Source organism: Xyrauchen texanus, chromosome 2, assembly GCF_025860055.1.
Source record: "Xyrauchen texanus isolate HMW12.3.18 chromosome 2, RBS_HiC_50CHRs, whole genome shotgun sequence".
Lineage (NCBI taxonomy): Eukaryota > Metazoa > Chordata > Actinopteri > Cypriniformes > Catostomidae > Xyrauchen > Xyrauchen texanus.
The window spans coordinates 49,297,418-49,320,999 of NC_068277.1; the positions used below are offsets into that span (position 1 = coordinate 49,297,418).

The following is a 23,582-nucleotide window of genomic DNA, read 5'->3' on the forward strand; positions in this document are numbered from 1 at the left end:
TACTTTATACAGAAAGAGTTCTTAGTTTGACCAAAACAATGTGGTATTGCATAATCAATGAAGACATGTGTCCTCAGACATGTGCACGCACAGAGTATGTTGAGCACTCTTTGAGGAATATTTCAAGATCCACTTATCATATTATGTTGTGATTGGGCTTGTATCAGGATAGTCTGCTGTAAGTTATGATATGCCTAACTGAGACTATCTCGTCTTATTTATGTTTTTACCAACTCTGAATATATTTGTTGTGATAAATTTGCAAATTATGAGAACAAATCAGCAAATTCAAAGCATTATTTAAGAATTGTTAGGATCAGTTATTTGCATTGTAAAGTCCTATGCTCCAGTTGCATATGCATAGGAATTAACTTTAATGTTAAACAAGAATGCATCTAACAATTAATTTGACTAGCTAAAGACGCCATAGAAAGCCAGTTGCATAAAACAAACTCACATGTTGTCATTAGAAAGACAGTCTAAGCCGCACTGCATTGTGGGACAAGTAAGACTGTTTTTTATTTAATGGCAGACAGTGGATGCTCAATACAGTTTTAATTTGCTGAAAATATTTCCCTATTAGAGCACTACAGTGCTACAAAATTTATTCTAATTAACAAATTTTGTGATTTTAACCCAAATAATAAAAAACATGACATTTTGTTACCATCGTAGAAGTCAAAGTCTTCAACTGAAGCCCCCACCAGCTCAGCTGACAGTTATTTTCCATGGCAACATAGAATGTCAATGAAAGTTAGCCTAGGGGTGTGCTGTCTTACATTTTGGTCTTAAATGAAGTTTTTATGCAACTGACTGAAATAATTAAGACCAACATTTTAGACGGCTAACTAGTAAGTCTAGTCTAAAACAGTTTTATGCAACCGGCCCCTGATTCTAAGCTTTAAAATTAGACTTATTTTGATTAGATCAAGCAAGAGGTTCTTATACATTACATCATTAGTTGTGTATGTATGTATGTATATATATATATATATATATATATATATATTATTTGAAAACAAAGAAAAAGTGCAAAACATAATCGGTAAAACAGAAGTTGATGTAGTGCAATATCTTGTAATAATATATGCAATATGAGAGATTTATTAACAATCTTAGTGGGCTGGTCATTTTTGACCAGGAACACAAAAGGTGTTAGCACAAACAAACACAACATAAAAGGTTAAGAGCATTTTTAAAATTAATCTAATAGGTATTCTTGTTAAAGCAGAACTATTATGCATATATGAGAGTTCAAGCGGTAGTGTTTCATGTTAACATTTATTTTTAATTGTGAAAACCACTTTATACAACCATTATAAATGATAAAACCAAAAACAGTTATTGTTTGCTAAAAAAAAAACACAATGTTGTGCATGTTAACATTTATAATGTAAAAAACAATAAACAAATAATAAAATTGTTTTAGTCAGAAAATAGACAATTGTTAAAACATCCAATGATTATGAAGTCTGGTGTCTTTGTGTCATGCTTAAGTGATTCCAAATATCTTGGTAATTATATGGATTAGTAAACTGCCCATATGTAAATATAGATTAGAATTAATTCAGAAAGGTGTAATTTTGCTTTGTTTTTTTTTAACCCATTTACACTATGATTTGGGAGATTGAATGATATACAGTAGCTCAAGTGTAGGAATGTAGAAAATTATGAACATAAATACACTTTATTTTCTTCAAAATATTTATTTAACAGAATTTACAAATGAGCATCCCATCCTTCATTCAATGCAACAGATAACAGTAACCAGGTGAGGGCATAAACAGAACGAGAATTTTTAAATCATGATAAGGCCACAATAGTTTCAAAAAGTTAATCAATTGTGTGTGTACCATACAAAACCGAGATTATGTGAAGTTTTAAATGTCAAGCTATATTTTACATATAAATACAGAGATATTTCTGAAACAAGACGTAAACATCAACATCACCATGAGTCTGTAAAACCACCCCTAGTGGTCAAGAGAAATCCCTTTCAAAAAGACTCAAATAATCAAACAAATAAAAAATTTTACACAATTCCAAAGCTCATTCAAACACAAGTACACCCACAGCCCCTGAGAAATGTCTGTTTCAGCTTTAGGTCTAAAATACATACAGCAGCACTTCTCAAACTCAGTTTTTGGTGCTCTGAGAAAGAACATATTCTGGAGGAAATTCAGTAAGGCTTATTGGACAGGAAACTCTGCAACATGTGGAGAGAAGGACCAGGAGCCCACTGAGGAACCATGTGACCAGCTCCCTAGAAGAGCAGTGTTGTATGTTACAATCTTTGATAAACAAAAATTCAGACTCATTTTATATTAGTCTGCTTTGACAAAAATGGCATTTAGAGCAAATTAGATAATATATCCAATGGAATTCAGCTATTTAATTTAGGCATTTCATGTAGGTAAAATTACCATTTCAGTCAATTTTTAGCTTAAGACATCTGATGAGACAACTAATCTCAGCCAGTCAGATAAATCTCCATTTAAAAAACACTCAAATCAATTTTCAAGTGTGAGCCTTATTTAAATAATCTCCAGCCAGGTGGAGGAAGGATTGTGCATTAGAGTTGATTAGGGCTGTCAACATAGCTAAAAAAGTGCATTCAAACTTTTTACGTAAATATTACCTAAGTTAGAAGAAAATTCGAATTTGAAAGACATTATTTAAGGTGAGTTTAAAGCTACAAGACAACCGTTTTTTTTCAACATCCACAAGAGAGCACAACAATCCAAAACATCTCTAGTTGTTAACAAAAGTGTGTAAAATGATGAAGTCAAAAGATTTTGCCAGTTCACTTTCTGAAATCTTAAGTAAAAAATTCAAATGAGAAAAGAAATGCTACAACAGACAGTTCTGCATTACATTGGTGTTGCACACTAGTGGATACTCATGCCAAATAAAGTACTACCACAGACACAAGCTTCATAATACCAGAAATAATACCACAGTATTATTACATACACATTAGTACTCTTTAAAATACAGTTGTATGTACCTAAGGCTTATGCAGCAAGACACAACAGTAAAAGACTTCCACCTAAGGGGCCGTTCACTCCGAATGCATATTTTTAATATTAGCATGTTCTAGAAGGACTGTCGCCACGCGTCAGCATCTCGTGCAGGAGCGCTGTATTGTTAAGACACTGCGTCCATGTAAAAAAGGAAATTCAGCCTTTGAAATACATCTCGAAACCCTAACCCTGTTTTATTCACTGAGCTTAGAATGATTTTAGCCCTAGAATGTGATCGGTTCAATGGCTTGTGAGCCGTCGTCAGTGCTTGCCACACATCCAAAATCGAATTCACAATTTTAGCATTCGAATGTTCGTTTTTATTTTACATTCAATAAATATTCAAATTTTTATTTTACAGCCCTAGCGTCTATCAGCGGGAAGTCGTTAATCCCTTGACCGTCGGGACTCTGCTGCGATAATAAGTTAACTGTGAAATAAAGGTTAAGTAAAAGATTGTTTTCCATAATTTTTTAAGAGGTCGGAAGCTAAATATTTTTCCAAAGGACAAGAATGGCGTCCAATGGAAAGCGTGCGAGAATGATGCATATGGAGGAGAGGCTCATAGCTCTTTTGAGCCAACATGCCTGTTTGTTTGACAAATAATTTTATATATTTATTAGAGCTATCAAAATTAATGCGCTAACACATGCAATTACCCATAACGCATTTACCCTTAATATATCATAAGACAACATAAACATTGGTTAGAAGGGTGAAGACGTTGCGATGTGTTCATCCGCAGTCATTACACTGATAAACACACACACAGCAGTGATTTAGTTTCAGTAATAACGCGATGGGGAAAGGAGTTCTAAAGGATATTTGTTGTACAAAACAAGCCCAGATGGAACTTGTGACAGAAATCAAGTATTTTTCAGCCTAAATAAGGTGCATTTTAATTAACACAGAAGCAGGTCAAGTCTTAACTATCACCAAAACGCAGAACAAGATTTTTTTGTCTGCAAGCGCTTTTCATGTGGAGTTCAAAGTGGCGCTTGAGGCTGGTGTTGACACCCGGACGCGAATAATGAACAAGGCTTCAAGATTGCTGATAGACAATGCGGATAGCCACAGTCAACCGGCAGATTATTATTGTGGACGATGAGAGTTTAAGAGATTTAATGCCCTTTGCAATGAGTATGCAGCCAATGGGGAGACTAGTTCTTTCAATTAGTCAAACTCCCACTTAGACTTTGGGAAACGTTTAATGTTACTTGAATTGGTGATATTTTAGTGCATTTCTAGCTTTATACTGTGGAAGGCTTTGTTTGGAAAATTTTAATGAAGCATTATATTACATATTGATTTGCTTTCTTTCCCAAGATGGAAATAAATGTATTTTGACAGGAAAATAATGATATTTAGTAAAATTTCAGCACTTTCAAAATCTGTGATTAATCGCAATTAACTACAAACAATTATGCGATTAATCGAGATTCAAAAAATTTAACTGACTGACAGCACAAATAATTATATACTGTATAATTTATATATTATTTATAATTATATTATAATATAGCATTTATTACAATGTACATAATATAAATAATTGTACTTAAGTACTTAAATTTAATATATTACCACGATTGGTCAATCCCGGCAATCTACGGTCAAATATTATTGTACAAGATAATTTATTTAGTCTAAAGGCCAAAGTATACTTCAGTTGTCCGCGTTGCTGATCACTCCGCACACAATATGCATGGCGCAAATTTCATTATCAGCACAGCCTTGGTGGCCTGACCACGCACCACCCAGATTTTCATGCGCCGACCATTGACTAAAAGAGTATCACAAACTATAGTAGTGCTCATACGTTGCCCGTGTTTGAATTCGCTCGTGGTAAGAAAAGTATAGTTTAGAAGGCAACACGGTCGGCTGAGCTCGATCCGGACCGGAATGTGGAAAAACGAAATATACCCGGACCTTAAGGCAGTCGCTTAGTGCAACACCTATCCTCCATTCTTAAATGGGGAAGTGTGAAAGGCCCAACGACTGAGGAGGGCGAGATCAACAACTGCTAAGAGAGACACCCCCACCCAAATCAAGTTATTCAGAGTCTGTTCGTGTGGCACCAGCTTTACATTCCTGGAACTTACCTTGACAGTGAGAAAAGTGATGTTGCCGAATTGTTGGTAGAATCCAGCAATCTGGTTATCATACAGCCAGCGTTGGTACTCTGTAGTTGCCTTGTGGAGGAAGTAATCCAACATTAAACCTAGGAAACTGCAAAGATTCCTCACTATTATTAAGTCTTACAAAACTCAGGGCTTACCTTCTGTCCAAGCTGTTCAACAAACCACTCGTCTCCAAGGAAGTTACAAGCCATATCGGTATCTCCATTATAGACCAAAGCTTTCAGACCCAAAGCCAGTAGCTTCTCATAGACATCCTTGACAGTTTGGTAGATTGTGTCATACTGGTTCCCCACTACATCACTGCATGCACAGAGGTGGAAGGCAATAATTCAACACATCCATAAACAAGAGAAAACTGAAAACACTGTGCACCCACACACACACTAAATCAGTAAGAGAGGACATGAGTAAGTTTCAAGTGTACCTGCAGATGTCCCAAGGTGGTAGTAAATCAGGGATGTGCAGTGCCTTCCTCACGTCTCCTCGGTTAAGCCAGTTCATTTGAGCAGTACTATTGATGCATGGAGGAACTGCTTTAACACTCGGAGTACTTTCCACTAACTAAACACAGAAAATAAAGCATAATTCACTCTCACACATAGTTAATTAAAGAGCATTTTGGTATTGTTATAAATACGTAGAGGGATCAGGCCTCACATTATTAGCTTCCCAATGCTTCCTGAAGTTTCTAAAGAGGTGCATCATGGCATTCTGATAGGTCTTCTGAGATCTGACACCACCAGCACAATCAAGATACAGTGCATATTCATTTAACCCAGAGTTATAAACTATATTAAATGCATGCGATACCTGCAAAACACAAAACACTAGTTACCTAAAACAGCAATTAGAAAGGACATACTACAATAACAGTGAGCATAGGTGTGGAAGCATCCATATTACCATAACAGAGCAAGAATGTTTAGAATTGTTGTAGAAGTTACAGACTCCATTTTGACAGCAGTTGTCATTTAGATCCTTCCACAGCCTACAAGTAAAAGGTACATATATCCATCAAAATCTTCAATGTCAGTATTGCAGCATAAAAATACCAATGAGTGGCTACTTGTAGGAATACTGGATTTAGCTTACTGTTCTCCAAATAGGCCATGATAGTAACCAAAGTAGATTAGTGATTGGTCATTCAACGCAAAGCTACTAATGCCGTTTCCAACAGCAAAGCCCTACAACAAAAAGAAACCAAAATGTGATATTAAAAGTAGACATTAAAACTTCTAGTCAACTAGATATAAAAGTTCAGCTCCTATCTACTTGAATGGGGAAAGACCGAAATATCCAGAACAGTTGGTCAAGATTATGATCAAAGAACATGTTTCAAATCTGACAGCAATGGGATCACAAATTGTGCTTCTTTAGCTCAGATCATGCAAAAAAAAAAAAAAAGTACTTTTTTTAGGCTGGTCCAGCTAATGCATATACACATTTGAGTTAACTGACAGACATCTGTATCTGAAAGGTGATCGGCTCTTTCACCCTGTAAGGAGAGACTTCCTTTTCTACATCTGCCATATTGGGTTCTCCCATTCATTTTAATACAAGGGGTCCGTCTCAGGGCTAAATTGTCTCTGGTTAAACATACTCAAGCTACTGTATGCAAAATTAGTACATATTCTAAAAACATGGTATATTATTAATAAATCTCACATTAGGCATTGTTAAAGTAAAGTATTTCTTTTTTTTTTTTAAATGAAACAAGCATACTTAAATTTACCTTAAAGTTTACTTTAAGCTGGCCACCTGTAGCAACTCTCAAACTGAGTGTGGGTGCGTAAATGCCTCCATAACTCTCACCAAAAATGAAAAAATCATTCTGGGTGAAATTTGGAAACTTGGCAAAAAAGCTCTGCAAGGCTAGGTAGTTGTTGTCTGCCACCTAAAGAAGAAAAAAGTGCACGTTAATGCTTTCAGAATTGTATCTTTACAGGTGTTTTTGTAACTGTGTACATATTTACCTCATCGTCATTAGTATTATATTTTTGGTCGTCTGAGTAGGAATAACCAACTCCGGCAGGTGACTCAAGATACAGAACATTGGCAGCTTTATTCCAGCTAAATTCATTCTCATACAGGGTGGCTCCATTGTCATTGACCTAAGGACCAGACATAGAAACACTCAAACAAAAGAACACCTGCATGTCACATGTTGAGATGGTTATTGTTTTGTGATGTACGCAATTTAGAGCTCAAAGATTGAGATTACGCAAACAATTTTTCCATCTCTAAACTTTACTGAGCTTTACAATACAAATTATGAATTAATGTATTGACAAGTATCAACCTACATGAAACGGGCCATTCTCTGATAGAAAACCATCCAATGAGCTGCAGCCTGGCCCTCCGTTCAGCCACAGCACGACTGGATCCTTGAGCGGGTCTCTCTGAGAAGTCACAAACCTACAATATACACACTCTTTAATGCAATAATTAATACACAAAGCACTCTCTTTAATGTGTGTGACTAAAGGGACTCAAACCACAGTAATTCAAACCTAAGTAGGCATCCTTGCACAACACTAATAACAAAAGTACTCCACGTACCTTGGTATTACCATGTTTTTTGTCATGTTACTATGGTAAAACCATGATTTTCTGGACATGTGTCATGGTAAAACCATGTTTTATATAGATAGATAGATAGATAGATAGATAGATAGAGAGAGAGAGAGAGAGAGAGAGAGAGAGAGAGAGAGAGAGAGAGAGAGAGAACCGTGCAAATGTTTTAGGCACTTGTGAGAAATGTTGCATAATTTAGATGTCTTCAAAAATAATGACATCAATAGTTTTCCTTATCAATTAATGTCATACAAAATCCAGTAAACATAAAAAAGCTAAATCAATATTTGGCGTGACCACCTTTGCCTTTAAATCAGCACCAATTCTCCTCGATACAACAGGACACAGTTTTTCTTGGTTGTTGGCAGATCGGATGATCAAAGCTTCTTGGAGAATTCACCACAGTTCTTCTAACTATTTCAGCTGCCTCAGTTACTTCTGTCTCTTTATGTAATCTCAGACTGACATGATGTTCAGTGGGGGGATCTGTGGGGGACATGACATCTGTTGCAGAGCTCCCTGTTCTTCTATTGTAATCTTTTCTATTTGTAAAAGTAATGTTTGGGAGTCTAACATTTATATTTCGTATTGACACACTAAAGCTGAAGACATAAATAAGCATCTTAAGACAAATGTTTTTATGAACCATCTTAAGTGCCTAAAACAGTTGCACAGTACTTTATATGTACCATGGTTCTAGCATGGTATTCTTTTAAGTAAATACCAAGGTACAATATTTATAATTACCATCATGCCGCGAAATAATTAATTCCATGTATGAAAATGTACATTTAAACAGATAATTAATGTTTGTTATACCCTTGCAGTCTTAGTTTTGCATTCGGCGTCCTGCACAAAACTCTGCCAGAACATCAGAGAATGTGTGAATGCGGAAACGGTATATGAAAGTGCTGAATTAATGATCAAACCTCATATACAATACGTATAAAACTTACCAATAATGCAAAAACTTGCCAGGACTGGCCTTCAGATATCCTGACCACTGGCGGTAATTGGGTTTAAAAGACATGCCCGGCAGATCCAGCACTTCATCTGGATCATAAAAGCCGAACGCGAAATTCAAACAAACGGAAAGAAGATAAAACAAGACGCGCTGAGAAAACATTTTAATTAATGTGCACGAATTTGGTGAACCTGTACGATCTTATGACCTGCGGCTTTTGAGTTTCCCCATGCACTATCGGTCATATGACTTGAAAGTCGTCAGGTGATACTGCGCATCAGACAGACGCAGTACTTCCGCTTTTGCTTAAAGGTGTACTCAGTCATTTTTCCTCATTAAAAAGCTGTACTCCTTTTTTTCATATATGTATAAAATCATGAGCACTCACATGAGATGAAGACAGTCACATCAGTAACCTTATAAAAGCTGCATTATTCTACATGGAGAGGGTCTCCTCATGGGGGCGGCCATGTTAGAATCACATGACCAGCCGAATACTACAAGTAGGTTTAATGTAGCTTTTCGGAGACCTCCAAATGGGGGCGGGATTTCCAAAAGTGGGCAGTGTTATTCCAAAAGGGGGTTGCACCAACTCCAAAGGGGTTATAGTTAGGGAAAGTGTTAGGTCTGGGGCTCCCTATATCGTTTGGCACTTTTCCACTGCATGTTACGGTTCGACTCGCCTCAACTCTACTCGCTTTATGTTTTTGAGCTTGCATTTCCACTGCAGTTCAGTGCCATCTCAACGTGGGTGGGATTATAAGCTGATCATCATAGTTGCGCCGCCTCTACTGCCCTGACATCATCTTAAACATGACACAAACTGACCAAAACAATAACACAACCGCTAGCTGTTAGCTACTAGCTCATTGTGCTGCATAAAGCAGTTAACTGTTAGTTAATTGGTGATTTACACAAGTGTAACGGTTAAATTGGCCTGGTTGTTTTAGAAGCAAGCTTCCAGTAGATGATCAACTAAATAAAGTGAAGCTTTCAAGGAGAGTATAGAGTTAACATAACAAAACATACCATCCTCCATCGTGGATCAACACCAGTCCAGGGCACTCTCCCTCCCATTGCTCACCGGTTTAGATAGCGTCCATTTGGTCGAACCACTTCCACTTTTCCTTGATGGTTCTGTAGTCACTTTTACATTTTTTTTTTACTTTTCCCTACACTGTTGGTAGGTCCAGTGGTAGCCGTGTGCGGCCAACAGCTGAGACACTTCCTGAGATATTTTTTCATTTCGCTCAATCGCTAACAAGTGGACCGTCTGCACCTCGTTTATTGACCACTGTGTGGTTTTGCGCACAGCCATTTCTTTTTTCACAATTCGAAAGTCACATGAACAAATGATACTGTTATCGCTGTAGCTAACTTTAAAACTAGTGGGTTGATATCACGTGTCGAAAATCTAGTGATGCTGACGATTCTCCCTGACCAGTCAGTAATCTGCAGGATTTTGACATCACATCTAGTATTGGGTCGGCTCACTTGGAACCTCGACCAAGGTGGTACTAAAAAAAGTATCAGGAACCAGGTACTATCCACAGTGGAAAACCCCAAAAAAGCGAGCAGAGTCGAGTTGAGTCGAGTTGTACCGTGCAGTGGAAAAGCCCCATTTAATGGCATTTGGAGCTCACACCCCTTTTTGGAGCTCTGCTTGCAGCTATGCCCTTCTCGAATAATACTCACTTAATCTCAGTAACCGCCCTGTTACTGGACACTTTCACTTATGTATTAAATTAATGGCTGACTGTGAATTGCACATTTTAACATTGGCATCTGTAATGAAAAACGATTGCGTTTGAATGATGCTGCATCCAGGCCACTTTCAGTGTAAGTCTAAGACGACATGAACAAAAACTTACTGAGTGCCCCTTTAAATGATCATCTTCATTCTCTCTATCAACATTCGTTCAAACACACTTCTCCAGTCTAATGACCTCTAAGAGTATTAAAGAAAATGGGTTACATAATACAATATGAAATGTAATGTGCAAAATGGCAATTGCATTTCTATATTTAAATATGGGCATCTAAATATGTATATAATTAATAGAATAATTTTGCCTTTCAGATTAATATCTTTGACTGGGATTCTTTTATGTGATTTGTCAGTCCTTATTCAGTTATTCAATTACTCTATTACATTGTAAAAGTACATAATTACATAGAATTTGATTTAATTTAATTATTTTTTACAATAAATGACAAACAAAAATCATTGTAAATTGCTCCTGCTTATGTGTTTTCTTTGTATTTTGTTAACATTTTCCTTTGAAGTGTGTTTTATACAATGGCATTAAAGGGATAGTTCACCCAAAATTTAAATTCTCTCATCATTTATTTTGATGAGCACAAATTAAGATTTTTTAGATGAAATTTTCAGCTCTGTTGGTCTATAAAATTCAAGTGAATATATCCAAAACAGTGTGGGTGAGAAACGGATCAATATTTAAGTCCTTTTTTTTTTTTTACCATAAATTATCCTCCCTGCCCAGTAGATGGCGATATGCACAAAGAATGGAAATCGTCAAAAACAAAAGAAGAAGAATGTGAAAGTGGAGATTTATTGTTAAAAAAATAATAATTATTTAAAAAAAAAACTTCAATATTAATATCTGTTTCTCACCCACACCTATCATATCAATTCTTAAGATATAAAATGAACCACTGGATTCTTATGGATTAATTTTATGCTGCATCTATGTGCTTTTTGGACCTCAATTCACTTTAAATCGCATTGTATGGACCTACAGAGCTGAAATATGTTTCTAAATATCTTCTTTTGTTCAGCAGAAGAAAAAAGTCACGCATCTGGGGATGGCATGAGAACGGATCCTCTAAGAGGACAGAACAGTTCTTCCCTCCTCCATTTAATTTGGATGAGGAACAATCATTGCATTTGTTATGCCCTGTGCGGGCACTACATGCACACGTTGAGCATACACGCCAGTTCAGACAGTCTGATCAGCTCTTTGTATGCTATGGAGGACACACAAATAGAATGTCCGTCTCCAAGCGAAGACTTTCTCACTGGATTGTCGATGCAACTGCAATATGAATATATTTATTCTTAGTGCTCCCGTCCTGGCCCAACACGAGGGTCTCAGGGAACCGAGGTTACATACGTAGCCAAGACAATTTTACTATAGATTGCCCATGGTAATCTTGTGTTTAATAAGGTTTTAATACAAATATTCATTGTGAAACCATAGTAACCACACAATTATATTTTGTACATGATTTTTGTTATCCTGTATTACTATGGTAACACTACACATATCAAGGTTAAAGTCTGGTTACTGTAGTAAGACCATGGTAAATGTATTGCAAAGGGACACCCACCCTGTCCTCTAAGGGGTGCCATAAATGTTATAAGAATTTTCATTTTTGGGTGCACTATTCAAATGGTATCAGAAGTATTTTATACATTCTGTAAAAACCGGATGATACCCCTGCGGCCTTCTTGGCCTAAAGTTAATTAACGGAATCTTTTTAAGTGTTACCATTGAATCAAATATATATACACAAGTTTGCATCGCATTCAACATTTATTTCTTAATCAATTAGAAAGGTCAATGAAATATGTGGCTGTTTTTGTAATAGCAGTTTTTACTGTGCCAGTTATCGGTAGTTTTAGAGGAAATGACCGGAAGTCTACAGTACGTTCTGGCTAATATGAAAAACAGCACATTTACTTGCAAATATTTTGAGGTTCTTCAAAATAATTTGACAAAACATGGGCAGATAGTTCTGTAGCAGAATATTTTCCAAATGCACTATGTGATTATATTGAATAACTTGTATTACTTTTGACAGTACATTGCATTGTATGGCCACAAACATTTTGAAGGGGTTTTTATTCTAATTATAGTATAATATAAACGTCCCAGAATATTTGTATTCTAAACTTTTAGTTTTCATCAACACTACTTTAAATACGGAATAAGAAGCATAAATGCAGCTTGTTGATGGACAATGGATTATCGCTTTAGTGATTGCACTGAAACAGTAAACAAATATACAATAATACATGATTGAACAAATGGCAGACATGCATCTTGTGTTGTAGATTAAACCCTCAAGGTAGGATATAAGATCTGTGCTTGGTATGTATGCACAATTAAGAAATCACCTACACACCATGTGACACAATTAAAATGAAAAGAATATTTAGCCATTCTTCCATTCATGAACTTGAATATTTACCCCTTAAAACAAAGTGAAAAAGATTAATTCACATATTCTCAAGTCAACCACATAGTCTTCATTGCACTCAGTTCAAGTGTCAGTAAATTCATACAAAATTAGTGATCGTTGCCCCCGCCTTAACAACAATTTCTTGAAACAAACTGCTACTCTCACATTTAGAAAGTGTAGCAAAAACAACGACTGCATTTGATTTAAATAAAAACATTCTTCATGAATATTTTGAAATACAGTTTGAAAGTCCACCTTTACTGGCCTAAACCAATGTCTCACACACATGCACGCACGCACGCACAAAATGTAACTGCAGAATTACTGATTTGGCAGTGCAAGTTCCCCCCAGAAAATTAAATTAGCAACGATATTGTAAACATAATAAACATTGAACACATTTGTGATGTCAAGTGTATAAGGCCCTCACTAAATTAGGTTCTTAAAATGAAAATAAATTATAAAAAAAAAAAAAAGGAATGGACAAAAAAAATCATAAAAAAGGGACTGTATTTGGGACTATCTCAGATCAAACAAAAATGCAAGAAATTAGTACATGTAGCCATTTAAACTGTAGCTCTATAGTGTTTATGGTCCTTTAAAGGGGGTTCACATTCAAAAACAGCCACAGCAGAAGGGTTGATCGTGCATGCTAGTGGGTGATCCACTACATAAAGAGGTAAAAACTTCTGTGGGAATGCTCAATCTGAATGTCAATTTTACAAAATTTAAAACTCCTGAAGATGTAATAGAGGTCAGTGGTAGACATGATTTGGGCAGTCTTCACTACCATGTTATAACAGTCTCTACTGTTCAAAAGTCCAATGTCCATGAGGTCACATGTTGGATTGATTGATTGATGATGTCTTTGTAGATGGCATTAGTTGTGGTCTGGCCAAAGATGAAAGCACCAATTGTAACCATTATGACACCATAAGCCACCATTCCATTCCAGCTATAGAGGATTAAGTCAGTTATTCATTTATCAGTTTTGACATTCAATACCCAAGTAAACTTCCACTGATAAGTATTATTAATGTTTAAAATTGGAATATAATTAAAGTGTTTACCTAGCCGATCTGACATCATGCTCTGAAAGCTTGGCCTGAATCAAACACAACCCTATAGACAAAAATTAGAAGTGTGAATATCGTCGCTGTTTGAAAAACTTGGATAATATACAGCAAAAATAAGATAATTCAATAACTGAATTTATACCTGGAAAAACAAAAATGAAGCATGCAGCCAAACCACCAATTAGTGAAATGACTCGTCCAATATCGGGAATGAAGAGAGCAAGGATGAGTGTGAGACAAAACCAGACGAAGGTCTGCAGAATCCTTCGTCTCCGTTCCTTTGCCACATCCGTCTCCACTTCCTCCCCTTTAAAACGCAGCCATAGACCTTCCAGCACTGCCCTACGGCACAGTTATTCACACACATTCACTTCACTTGCTAATACTAATATACAGTATGTCCTTATAGATTTATACAGTAAATAACACATTTAGAACACACAAGCCTGTTACCTTCCACAGAAGTGCAGAATTGGATATGAGGTGACAACACAAATGATGATAAAAGCTCGGGCAATGGCCACTGGGATATCATTGGATGGATATGACATTAACACATCCTGGCTTACATTGGAGCCGAACGACAGGAAGCCACAGACACCTGCAGAGAAGCACAAACCCAACCCTTACACAGCTAGCGAAAGTTTAAGAAGTACAACTTAATAAAGCAAATCTTCTGTGGCTGCTTTATCATTTAGACTATTTCAAACAAATTAATTATAGATATGGTGTGAAGAAAGACCTAATAAAAATGGTTCACATACCTGTGCCTGTATAAACAAAGAGGCAGATAATCATGCTGGCTGTGACGACTGCCCACCAAGGTCGAATTTCTGGCTTCTTCATGCTATTAAAAACAGGAACACTACTGACATGACACTATGAAAGAGAGGAGAATGACAGAGTGATCACTCTGTATTGAGCTGGTATATTTCAGAAGTAGTACACTGAGACACGTCATCGGTTGAGATAGACACTCACACACCTGGAATCCAAAGCAGATTGTAGGCATGGCGTTGAACACATCAGTCCAGGATGCGGGGCTGAAATACACAAACATTAACACATTACTTCAATAAGTAAGAAGGTTGCACAGGCATTGGACTCCCTTATGTTTACTAAAATAACTATATGAAATGTTGTTCTCACCTTGTTGGGATGTTCCCTGGTGAAATATCTTTGTCAGGCCAGATATATTTGACGATAACTATGATTGTCACGTACCAGGTGCCAATAACACTCAGTGTGCTACAGATTAATCAGTAAAACAATATGCATGTATGAGTTAACCAGAAAATACTGAAATTTAAAGCGATACATTATCATTTGTTAAGATTAAAATTATGTTTTAGTGACAATCTCAGCACTTAAAAGCATAGTTCAACCAAAAATGCAACTTCTGTCATCATTCATATCAACCTCATGTTGTTTCAAACCCATATGACTTTCTTTATTTTAAGGAACACAAATGTTGATGTTAGGCAAAATGTTAGCCTCAGTTACCGTTTACTTGAATTGCATCTCCATATAAGTGAATTGTTAAAGAGGATAAAGCTGAAATATGTAACTTTTTCAGTGTTAAAATACTTTCTTCTATCCCAGCTTAATAAGCATTGCTAACTATAAGCATCTCTATTAGCATATCTTGGTGGTGATATAATAATTCCTTTGTTTTGAGCAACCCATTTAGATACGCCCCAACAACATTACTCAACCAGTGGGGTGCGTTGGGGGTGGGGTTATATGTTTGTTCGATCAACGGCAGATAGGGGGCATTTTCAAAAAGCTGTTTTGAAAACATTGTTTAATTTAGCAATTTGTTCAATGCCGGTAGTGTCACAGAAATGACATACTTCAGCTTTAATGTTGTGTTTCACAAAAGAAAGTTATATCGGTTTAGATTGACATGAGTGAGTAAATAATGACAGAATTTTCAACTATCCCTTTAATGCCATTGCATAAAACACACTTCAAAATAAAAAAACTTTAATATAAAAAAAAAAAAGCAATAAGCAGGAGCAATTTACAATGACTGCCAAGAAGTTTATAAACAGGAAAAATCAGGAAATTTCAGACGTTGAGGACTCCAACCTGGCGTATTTCTGGAAGCCGATCTCTTTGGGTATGGACAGAGGCAGTATGACTAGCACTGAGGTCAAAGTGATGGTGAACTTACGATCCGTATACCAGTGCGAACCAGTCACCGTCTCTGACTCATGATTCGCTGCACCAATCACTGCAGTAAGATAAACAGAAAATTAAACTTCTCCATTTACACCGTTTATATATCCTCGTCTGAACCCGCACCGAGAGACATAACAGCATGCTGTCGATTTCCTTGAAGCTCTCCTACGGACGCAACGCCAACAAAAGAGCCTCTGGTAAGAAATATCTTTACGTTTTTCATTGAAACCTATTTGGTTGTAAAGAGTCTCTACTTTCATTTGATATGCTGCTTTAAAAAAAATCGGTTCATTTTTCAAGCATCAGCACGCTGATAAACAGGAGTCTACATATGTGGACACTGGCACGTAATTTCCTCAAAGGTAGATAAAATGTTTTGTTATTTTGAATAACTTTCAACACTTAAACATATGTAGGTCATTTACTTCCTTTGAATATACATTTTGTCATTTAATTTTGTTATCTCTATGCAAAATGATTCTATTCCTTAACATTAGTAAATGCATTTCTATATATTTATGGTTTATTTTCACATTGAGAATAAATGGGTTCATCCAATAGCTGAAAAATCTTACTTTCAGAGGCTTTATATTGAGTGAACTGTACACACTTAATGACTTAAGTCATTCACTAAATAGTGAGCAAGGGAGCATCCTACAGTTTTCTATGCAGCCAAGTGCACTCACTTCTAACATCTGGTCAAAAATTCAGTTTTAGGCTGCAGATGATGTTTAGACCACTCAACATGTTTTGCAGAAATGGGACAATGCTAATCAGTACATAGATTCAGAATTGTATAATGCTATATTTTATTTTAACCTGGTTGGCAGTGATAAGAATAATTTATTCAGCTTTACAGAAAATCAGCTGTAATGTCTGTAATGTTTGAAGAACATGAACAACCAAAACTCCTGGAAACAAACAATTTGATGAAAACAATCTGACGTTTTATAGCTTAGTGTTATTTCAAAATTCATAACGTAGTCTTGCTGCCGACATATGTGGACATAAATGTTTAGGAAAATTATTTGCACAATGAAACAGAAAAAGGAAACAGAAAATGCACACATCAGTCACGCTCGGGTCTCAGGAGGATATATATATACTGTATTTATAATTGTGTAGACACTTACACTTGTCTAGCTGATCTCCAATAATAATTAGAAAGGCTATGCAGGTGCCAAAGGTGTAAACAGCAATGGCCAGCTCACATATGACACCAAGAACCTTCCCACATACAGCACGAATTACCTCCTGATATGTGGACTCATTGCTCACCTGAAAGAAACAAGTGTGGGGAGCAAGTGTATAAGTGTGCTCTTGAAGATATATGCATGTCTAAAATATATTTTCTCACCTGAGAACAATAAGCCAAGATCACCAGCCCACTGATGATGAAAAGCACCATGCACTGAAAGAAAGAGTGATGCCAGTGAGGAAATATACTGTTTTTTTTTTATTTAACAACATTTAACTTCAAAGAACAGAGACTTCTACTCTGGCTCAAGTTAACACATAGTTACAATAGTCTGTAAGAGTGTCTCACCATTTGTAGGACCACTCCGGCTGTTACTCCACCAGCCATGTTGAATGCAGCAGGAAAATTGAGAAGTCCGGCTCCCAAAGCAGCATTTACCACAATAAAAACAGCCCCAAGTGAGGAAGTCCCTCCCCTTCTGTCTTCTGATTGGATAGATGGTTGAATGGAGTCCACGCTGGGGCTCTGTAGGAGCCACGCCCTTTCACCAGCATCTTCACTGTTGCCCCAATCTCCCGATTCACTGTTAATCGCCCTGTCTGCCCTTAACATGATGCCTGATTTTTTCACACACTCTCAAATGAACTTACAAGGGCACCATATGTTAAAAGTAGAACGTGCTTGTGCTATCAGTCAGAGCTAATACTCAGAATACCCATCCACTGATCCAAAACAATGCCATTCAGCTTTTCTGGCCAATCGCTGAAATCAGAACACGGGTGCAAACAGACAGCTGCACAGGATCCAGGTCAAAACTAACAAAAGGCCAGTCCTTGTGTTCTGTGATCACTGTAACCTGTAAACAAACAGAAAAACATACACTTTATTTTATCTTCCACAAGTTGACTTATAGGTGCATTCGTCTTGGATGTACACCAGAGGTAGAACTAGAAAAAAATCTTTATCCATCATTTTGACGGGCTGTGTTGTAAACTTTCCGTCATGGTCTATTTTTACCTGTCAGAGTCTACAACATTCATAGCTGTAGAATCCATTATAATGGCATATACATTAAATTAAATTATATATTTTTTGTTTTACCTGTCAATCAGCCACCGCACTACAACAAGATTTTTATACTATTCCGGTTATGTGCGGCATTAAAACGAACTAAACGTCCGAATGGAAAATTTGAAAATACACATACATAAAATTTCACAGACGAGAACCACACACATCTCTGAGGCTCTGATGGAGGTACTTGACAAAAATAACTGACAAGTTTGCTCTAAATGTCATGTTTGTGCTTAGATTAAAAATTCAAGTTAGCAGAAACAATGTCCCGCTTCTTTTGCGATTTCATTTTGATATCATTGATGTATGCAGTCATTAATTCAGAGTCACTGTTCTCGAAATCCGAACACAGGGTCAAAAGAGAAGCACCTCTAAATGCACATCTTAATAACAGGCAATAAAAAGCTTTCATGTTGCGTCATGGGAGTGGGTGCTCACTTCTGAGATGTTTTTGCTGTGGTTTGTTTGCTCACAATTCTCTAATTGGTGGATCTTTCTCTGCAGGACCATGGGTAGTGTTGTTTGTAATTTATAAGATATTGTTAAAACTCAATTTCCATATGGAAAAAATTAATGGGATTAATGTTTTCATTTGCCAATGCCATTGTTAAAAAAAAAAAAAAAAAAAACGATTCATATTAAGCAATAATTCATTTAATCCATGAGTGATAGTGTTCAATAACAGGGCGCTTACTATGATTAAAGGTGTGTTCGAATTGAATAGCATCTCGATTTACCAACTGACAAGATTTGCCAGTTGCAGTCGGGGGAGGAGTTGAAAAGAGAGCAGTGAAGCCAGACATCTTCATCAGTCATGGAAGTCTGCGTGATGTTTGCTTTTTTTTTATTGCAGATGAAGTGGAATTCAGGCTTGAATTTTACAATAATAACCAGAAACATTATTCATTTGAAAAGGTTGTGTGCTGCTTGATGCAGTGCCTGTTGTGTGTACAAGAAGAAAGTTCAATAAAAGTAGGGATGTACCGATACGATACTAGTGTTGGAATTGTGTCCGATACTGCGTTCATCGTAAAAATGCACCGATACCATCTGATGTACGAATGTCATTACGTAAACATTCAGCGTACATATTAAAATCACGTCATGTCAAAGGGAGATTATTAAACAGCAAAAGATGCGATTTAAATGTGAAGTGTGTATTTTGAGGGCCAGCTCAGTCCCGTCCATCCCTTTCTAGCTCAACCTATAGCGTAAGTTTGGGCTACTTGTTCAGCCGGGGGACTATGAAAAACCATGGCAGACGTGTACAGAGGAAAAAAGGTTAGCATCGCCTATAGAGACAGAGAGAATGGAGTAAAACCAGAGTGAGCATTGGCGCCTCATTTACAAGGGAGGGAAAAAAAATTACACACTTCACCTTTATTGAGATAAATATATAGTTTTCATGTGCAGCACTATAAATGTGAGTGCTTGTGAATACGTGTTGACAAAGACACAAAGTGCTAAAAAAGTACTACAGAAATCACTACTGTATAGTTATGCAATATACTACTACTACTACTACTACTACTACTACTACTACTACTACTAATAATAATAATAATAATAAATCAATAGTAATTTATTTGACAAAATAACACAATATCATGTTGAAAATTAATTGATATACTTTTATTTGATTAAAGTGTTAATTCATTAATTTATTTAAACACAATTTTGATGATGAAATTTAAATAAACTTGATATGGAGTTAAGAAAAAATAACACCAAAAAACAGGTAGCGGACTCTGTATCGGCAAGAACCAAAAAAAATAAAAATAGAAAAATGTTATCGGAGCATCCCTAAATAAAAGCCTATATAATTTATATACCAACAAATTAGTCGGTTTTTAATCATTTTGAATGTTTATGAATAAACATGATATTACTATGACAAACATAATATAACATGATTTAAACATGATGTACAGTTATAAGAACACGGATCTGTGAAAGTTTTGGCCAAACAGGAGGTGTCAGAATAAACACCTTGATAATGGCATACTACTCTTACTTCTGCCATAGACTGATATAGCAGAAGTAGTTTGAGTAGCACTGATGTGCAAAGAACCGGGGCTACAGCGGTGCAAGCCCCTGCCCCTTTCATTCAAAAATCTAAAGGTGTTCATCACAAATGTAAAAGTGCCCTTTTGGTTGAGACGAGATTTAAGTGGAGGTGCATTTAAGAAAGCGTGCTACACCACAACCCCCCACTGACAGGCTGAAGCGGGTCGGTTTCCATTTCAAGTCAGGACCGATTTCTCTTCCACTCTCTCCATTTCCTTCAGTCCCTGTCCCTGCTACGGTCTGTGCACGTCACTGATGTGTAGTATGCAATTGCAAACGCAGCACATGAAACATGTGCAACCCTAGTCACATTGTGAGTCTGGCCAATCGCGAATAAACTGTGTCGTCATTCAAAGCTTGTGCGAACGCTTTAGAGCCACTGCAGCGGCTGCGCCAGACGGATGCTCTTTAATCGTTCTCACGGTACATTGATGGCAAACATCACAGTGATGTGGTGGTGGTGGTGGTGTCTCAAATCAGTCAAACACACCTTAAGTGAGTAGCATTCGGCTGGTCACATGGTCATCCAAACATGGCCGCCCCCATAAGGAGACCCTCTCCATGTCGAATAAAGCAGCTTTTATTAGGTTACTGATATGACTGGAGTCTTCATATTATGTGAGTGCTCATGATGTTTTATATAGGTTTCAAAATTTAAATTAATTTATTTACGAGTAAAACTTTTTTAATGACGAAAAAATTACTGAGTGCACCTTTAAACATTTTTATGAAACGTCAGGTTCCCTCATGACTTCAGGTCAGTCACGCGACCTGTCACATTGTCCGCTTGTATTTCTTAGCTAAACATGATCAGTAAGCAGAAATCTCAGACAGGCAAAGAGGAAATGAAATATATAGGCCCGATAGACAGTGCAGCTTAATTAAAAGCTTATAAATGTCGTATTTATTTGACAATGAATAAAATATCTAAACCCAGATGTTAGAGGACGCACACAAGAAACTAGCAGCGAAATGTGTCAGTTTCTGCTGTATATTAGCAAAGACATTGAAGCAGGGATCTTCCATACCCCTCAAGCTCCATATTATGTCCAACAACTCATGAACCCAAATTAAGACATCAGGCCGAAGCTAGGCAATTGAGACTGTCATAATGAAAATAAGGGACTATAAGGTTTAAGGTACGACCTTTCTTCTTTTCGAAATAACACCGACCAATTGTAATAATAATAATAATAATAATAATAATAATAATAATAAAAGATTCAAAACATGTCATAACACCGAAACACTCACATGCCCAGTGCTGTTGGAATAAATAACAACTACACTGTACAAACGCGAACGAAATGTTACAAAGAAAATGACCCACCTCGTGCCGTGAAGAAGAGCATGTGTGAGATGTTTTCAGTGAGAAACAGAAATAAAGGAGTGTTTGTTGTGTCCTTCGGAGATATCTGCGGTGCACAACATTCTGCTGATACAGCAACAGCGTCACCTGGTAGTCATGTGACTACACACGCGTCACGACACTATGACGTCATTCAACTGGCATATGCGCAACCGTTTCTTTCCTAAATCCTAGAAATAGGATACGGGGTCTAAACGACTATTCTTATTCTGACCATATAGCTGATTTTATTCAATTAAATAATAATAATAATAATGGATAAGTTTCATACATAAACATTTTTCAACTAAATGTGCAATGATGTGCAAACGTGGATGTTTTAGCTACATGTCTAAAGTATATAAATAAATAAAAACTAAACTTTTCATGAGAAACCATAAAGAAACTTAAATTTCACCAACTCATTAAACTCATCGGTTCACGCATGCTCGTTATCAGCAGCTCTTCGGACGTCAATATTTAATTTCACAAACAGCGTACTGAGATTGGTAAGCGCCCTCTTGTGGGATATCCAGTTTATATCCATCACCCAGATAAGGAATTTTACTGTTCTTTTTAATTTGCTAATGTAAAACTTTCAAGCTCGGACAGCTTTTTATACATTTTTGTACTTGGAGACCATTTTCAGATATCTCACTTTTTATGCCTCTGTATTGAGGGTTAAAGGGATAGTTCACTAAAAAATAAAAATGATCTCATCATTCACTCACTTTCATGCGATCCCAGATGTGTATGCCTTTCTTTAGTTTGCAGAACACAAACGAAGATTTATCAATTGCTAATCGCAGAATATTTCAGCTCTGTTGGTCCTCACAATGCAAGTGAATGGTGGCCAGAATTTTGAAGCTCCAAAAAGCACCTCAGGCATCTTAAAAGTAATACAAAGTTAAATCCATATCTTCAGAAGTGATATTATAGGTGTGGGTGAGGAACAGATACATATTTGTATACCTTTTTTTACTATAAATCTCCACTTTCACATTAACATGAAATGACCCACACATTGGAGTAATATAGATTACTTTTATGCTGCCTTTATGTGCTTTGTGGAGCTTGAAAGGTCTGGTCACCATTCACTTACGTTATAAAGACCAACAGAGCTGAAATGTCCTTCTAAAAAAAGGTTTGTTTGTGTTCAGCAGTAGTAAGAAACTCATGCACATCTGGGATGGCATGTGGGTGGGTAAATGTGAGAATTTATATTTGTGGGTGAACAGTCCCTTTAAAATATCACTAAACTTAATCTTCATCCAAGTAATACTAGTAATATTAAATTATGGGTTAATTTGGCTCCAAAAAAACACTTTGCCACCAATGTGTACAAACACTTCAAGACGGTCTTGCAGTCCATCTGATCATGTACTAACATTTATGAATTATATACTATACACATGTATGAGCTGCTGTGATCAATATAGTGATTGAATTCACAGACTTGATACTAATTTGATTTATGTGGTATAAGGGATGGTAAAAAATGTGAATGGTTTTACAAACAACTTTGAAACACATTCTTACAAATTTGCAACAAATTAGTTTTATATAAATTATTTTGTTTTTTAATTCTGCTTTTGGTTTTATGAATGACACACACACACACACACACACACACACACACACACACTCTTTGCGTAACTGCATATGTTTCATGAGACTCAGTAATTCTACCTGGCTTTCAAAGTTTCACTTTATGTCCTAACAATGAA

At 36.5% G+C, this 23,582-nt stretch overlaps 2 protein-coding genes across 2 annotated transcripts; both read right to left on the reverse strand.

Annotated features, from left to right (window-relative positions):
* Positions 1-1,354: 1,354 nt before the first annotated feature.
* Positions 1,355-8,930, reverse strand: si:ch211-122f10.4 (cathepsin A-like). The gene is made up of 11 exons (XM_052147453.1): positions 8,695-8,930; positions 7,468-7,579; positions 7,138-7,275; positions 6,897-7,058; positions 6,257-6,348; positions 6,068-6,152; positions 5,822-5,974; positions 5,589-5,725; positions 5,302-5,464; positions 5,126-5,215; positions 1,355-2,263 (listed from the first exon to the last, which is right to left on the reverse strand). The coding sequence occupies exons 1-11, from the start codon at positions 8,862-8,864 to the stop codon at positions 2,180-2,182; spliced, it is 1,386 nt and encodes a 461-aa protein (XP_052003413.1). The 5' UTR covers positions 8,865-8,930; the 3' UTR covers positions 1,355-2,179.
* Positions 8,931-12,113: 3,183 nt separating this feature from the next.
* On the reverse strand, positions 12,114-21,964 carry slc38a7 (solute carrier family 38 member 7). Its single transcript, XM_052147604.1, has 12 exons — positions 21,838-21,964; positions 17,715-18,222; positions 17,526-17,579; positions 17,302-17,446; positions 16,076-16,220; positions 15,134-15,232; positions 14,970-15,027; positions 14,749-14,863; positions 14,438-14,585; positions 14,127-14,326; positions 13,979-14,030; positions 12,114-13,863 (listed from the first exon to the last, which is right to left on the reverse strand). The coding sequence occupies exons 2-12, from the start codon at positions 17,976-17,978 to the stop codon at positions 13,722-13,724; spliced, it is 1,422 nt and encodes a 473-aa protein (XP_052003564.1). The 5' UTR covers positions 17,979-18,222; positions 21,838-21,964; the 3' UTR covers positions 12,114-13,721.
* Between the last annotated feature and the right edge of the window lie 1,618 nt (positions 21,965-23,582).

Excerpts from the sequence above, each read along its gene's own strand:
- si:ch211-122f10.4 (XM_052147453.1), bottom strand. The coding sequence starts at position 8,864 with ATGTTTTCTCAGCGCGTCTTGTTTTATCTTCTTTCCGTTTGTTTGAAT. Across the intron at positions 5,465-5,588 it reads CCACCTTGGGACATCTGCAG|TGATGTAGTGGGGAACCAGT; the intron begins GTACACTTGAAA and ends CTGTGCATGCAG. Across the intron at positions 2,264-5,125 it reads TCACTTTTCTCACTGTCAAG|GGAGCTGGTCACATGGTTCC; the intron begins GTAAGTTCCAGG and ends CTGCTCTTCTAG.
- slc38a7 (XM_052147604.1), bottom strand. The coding sequence starts at position 17,978 with ATGTTAAGGGCAGACAGGGCGATTAACAGTGAATCGGGAGATTGGGGC. Across the intron at positions 17,580-17,714 it reads CCGGAGTGGTCCTACAAATG|TGCATGGTGCTTTTCATCAT; the intron begins GTGAGACACTCT and ends TCTTTCTTTCAG. Across the intron at positions 14,864-14,969 it reads CAATCTGCTTTGGATTCCAG|TGTCATGTCAGTAGTGTTCC; the intron begins GTGTGTGAGTGT and ends TCTCTTTCATAG.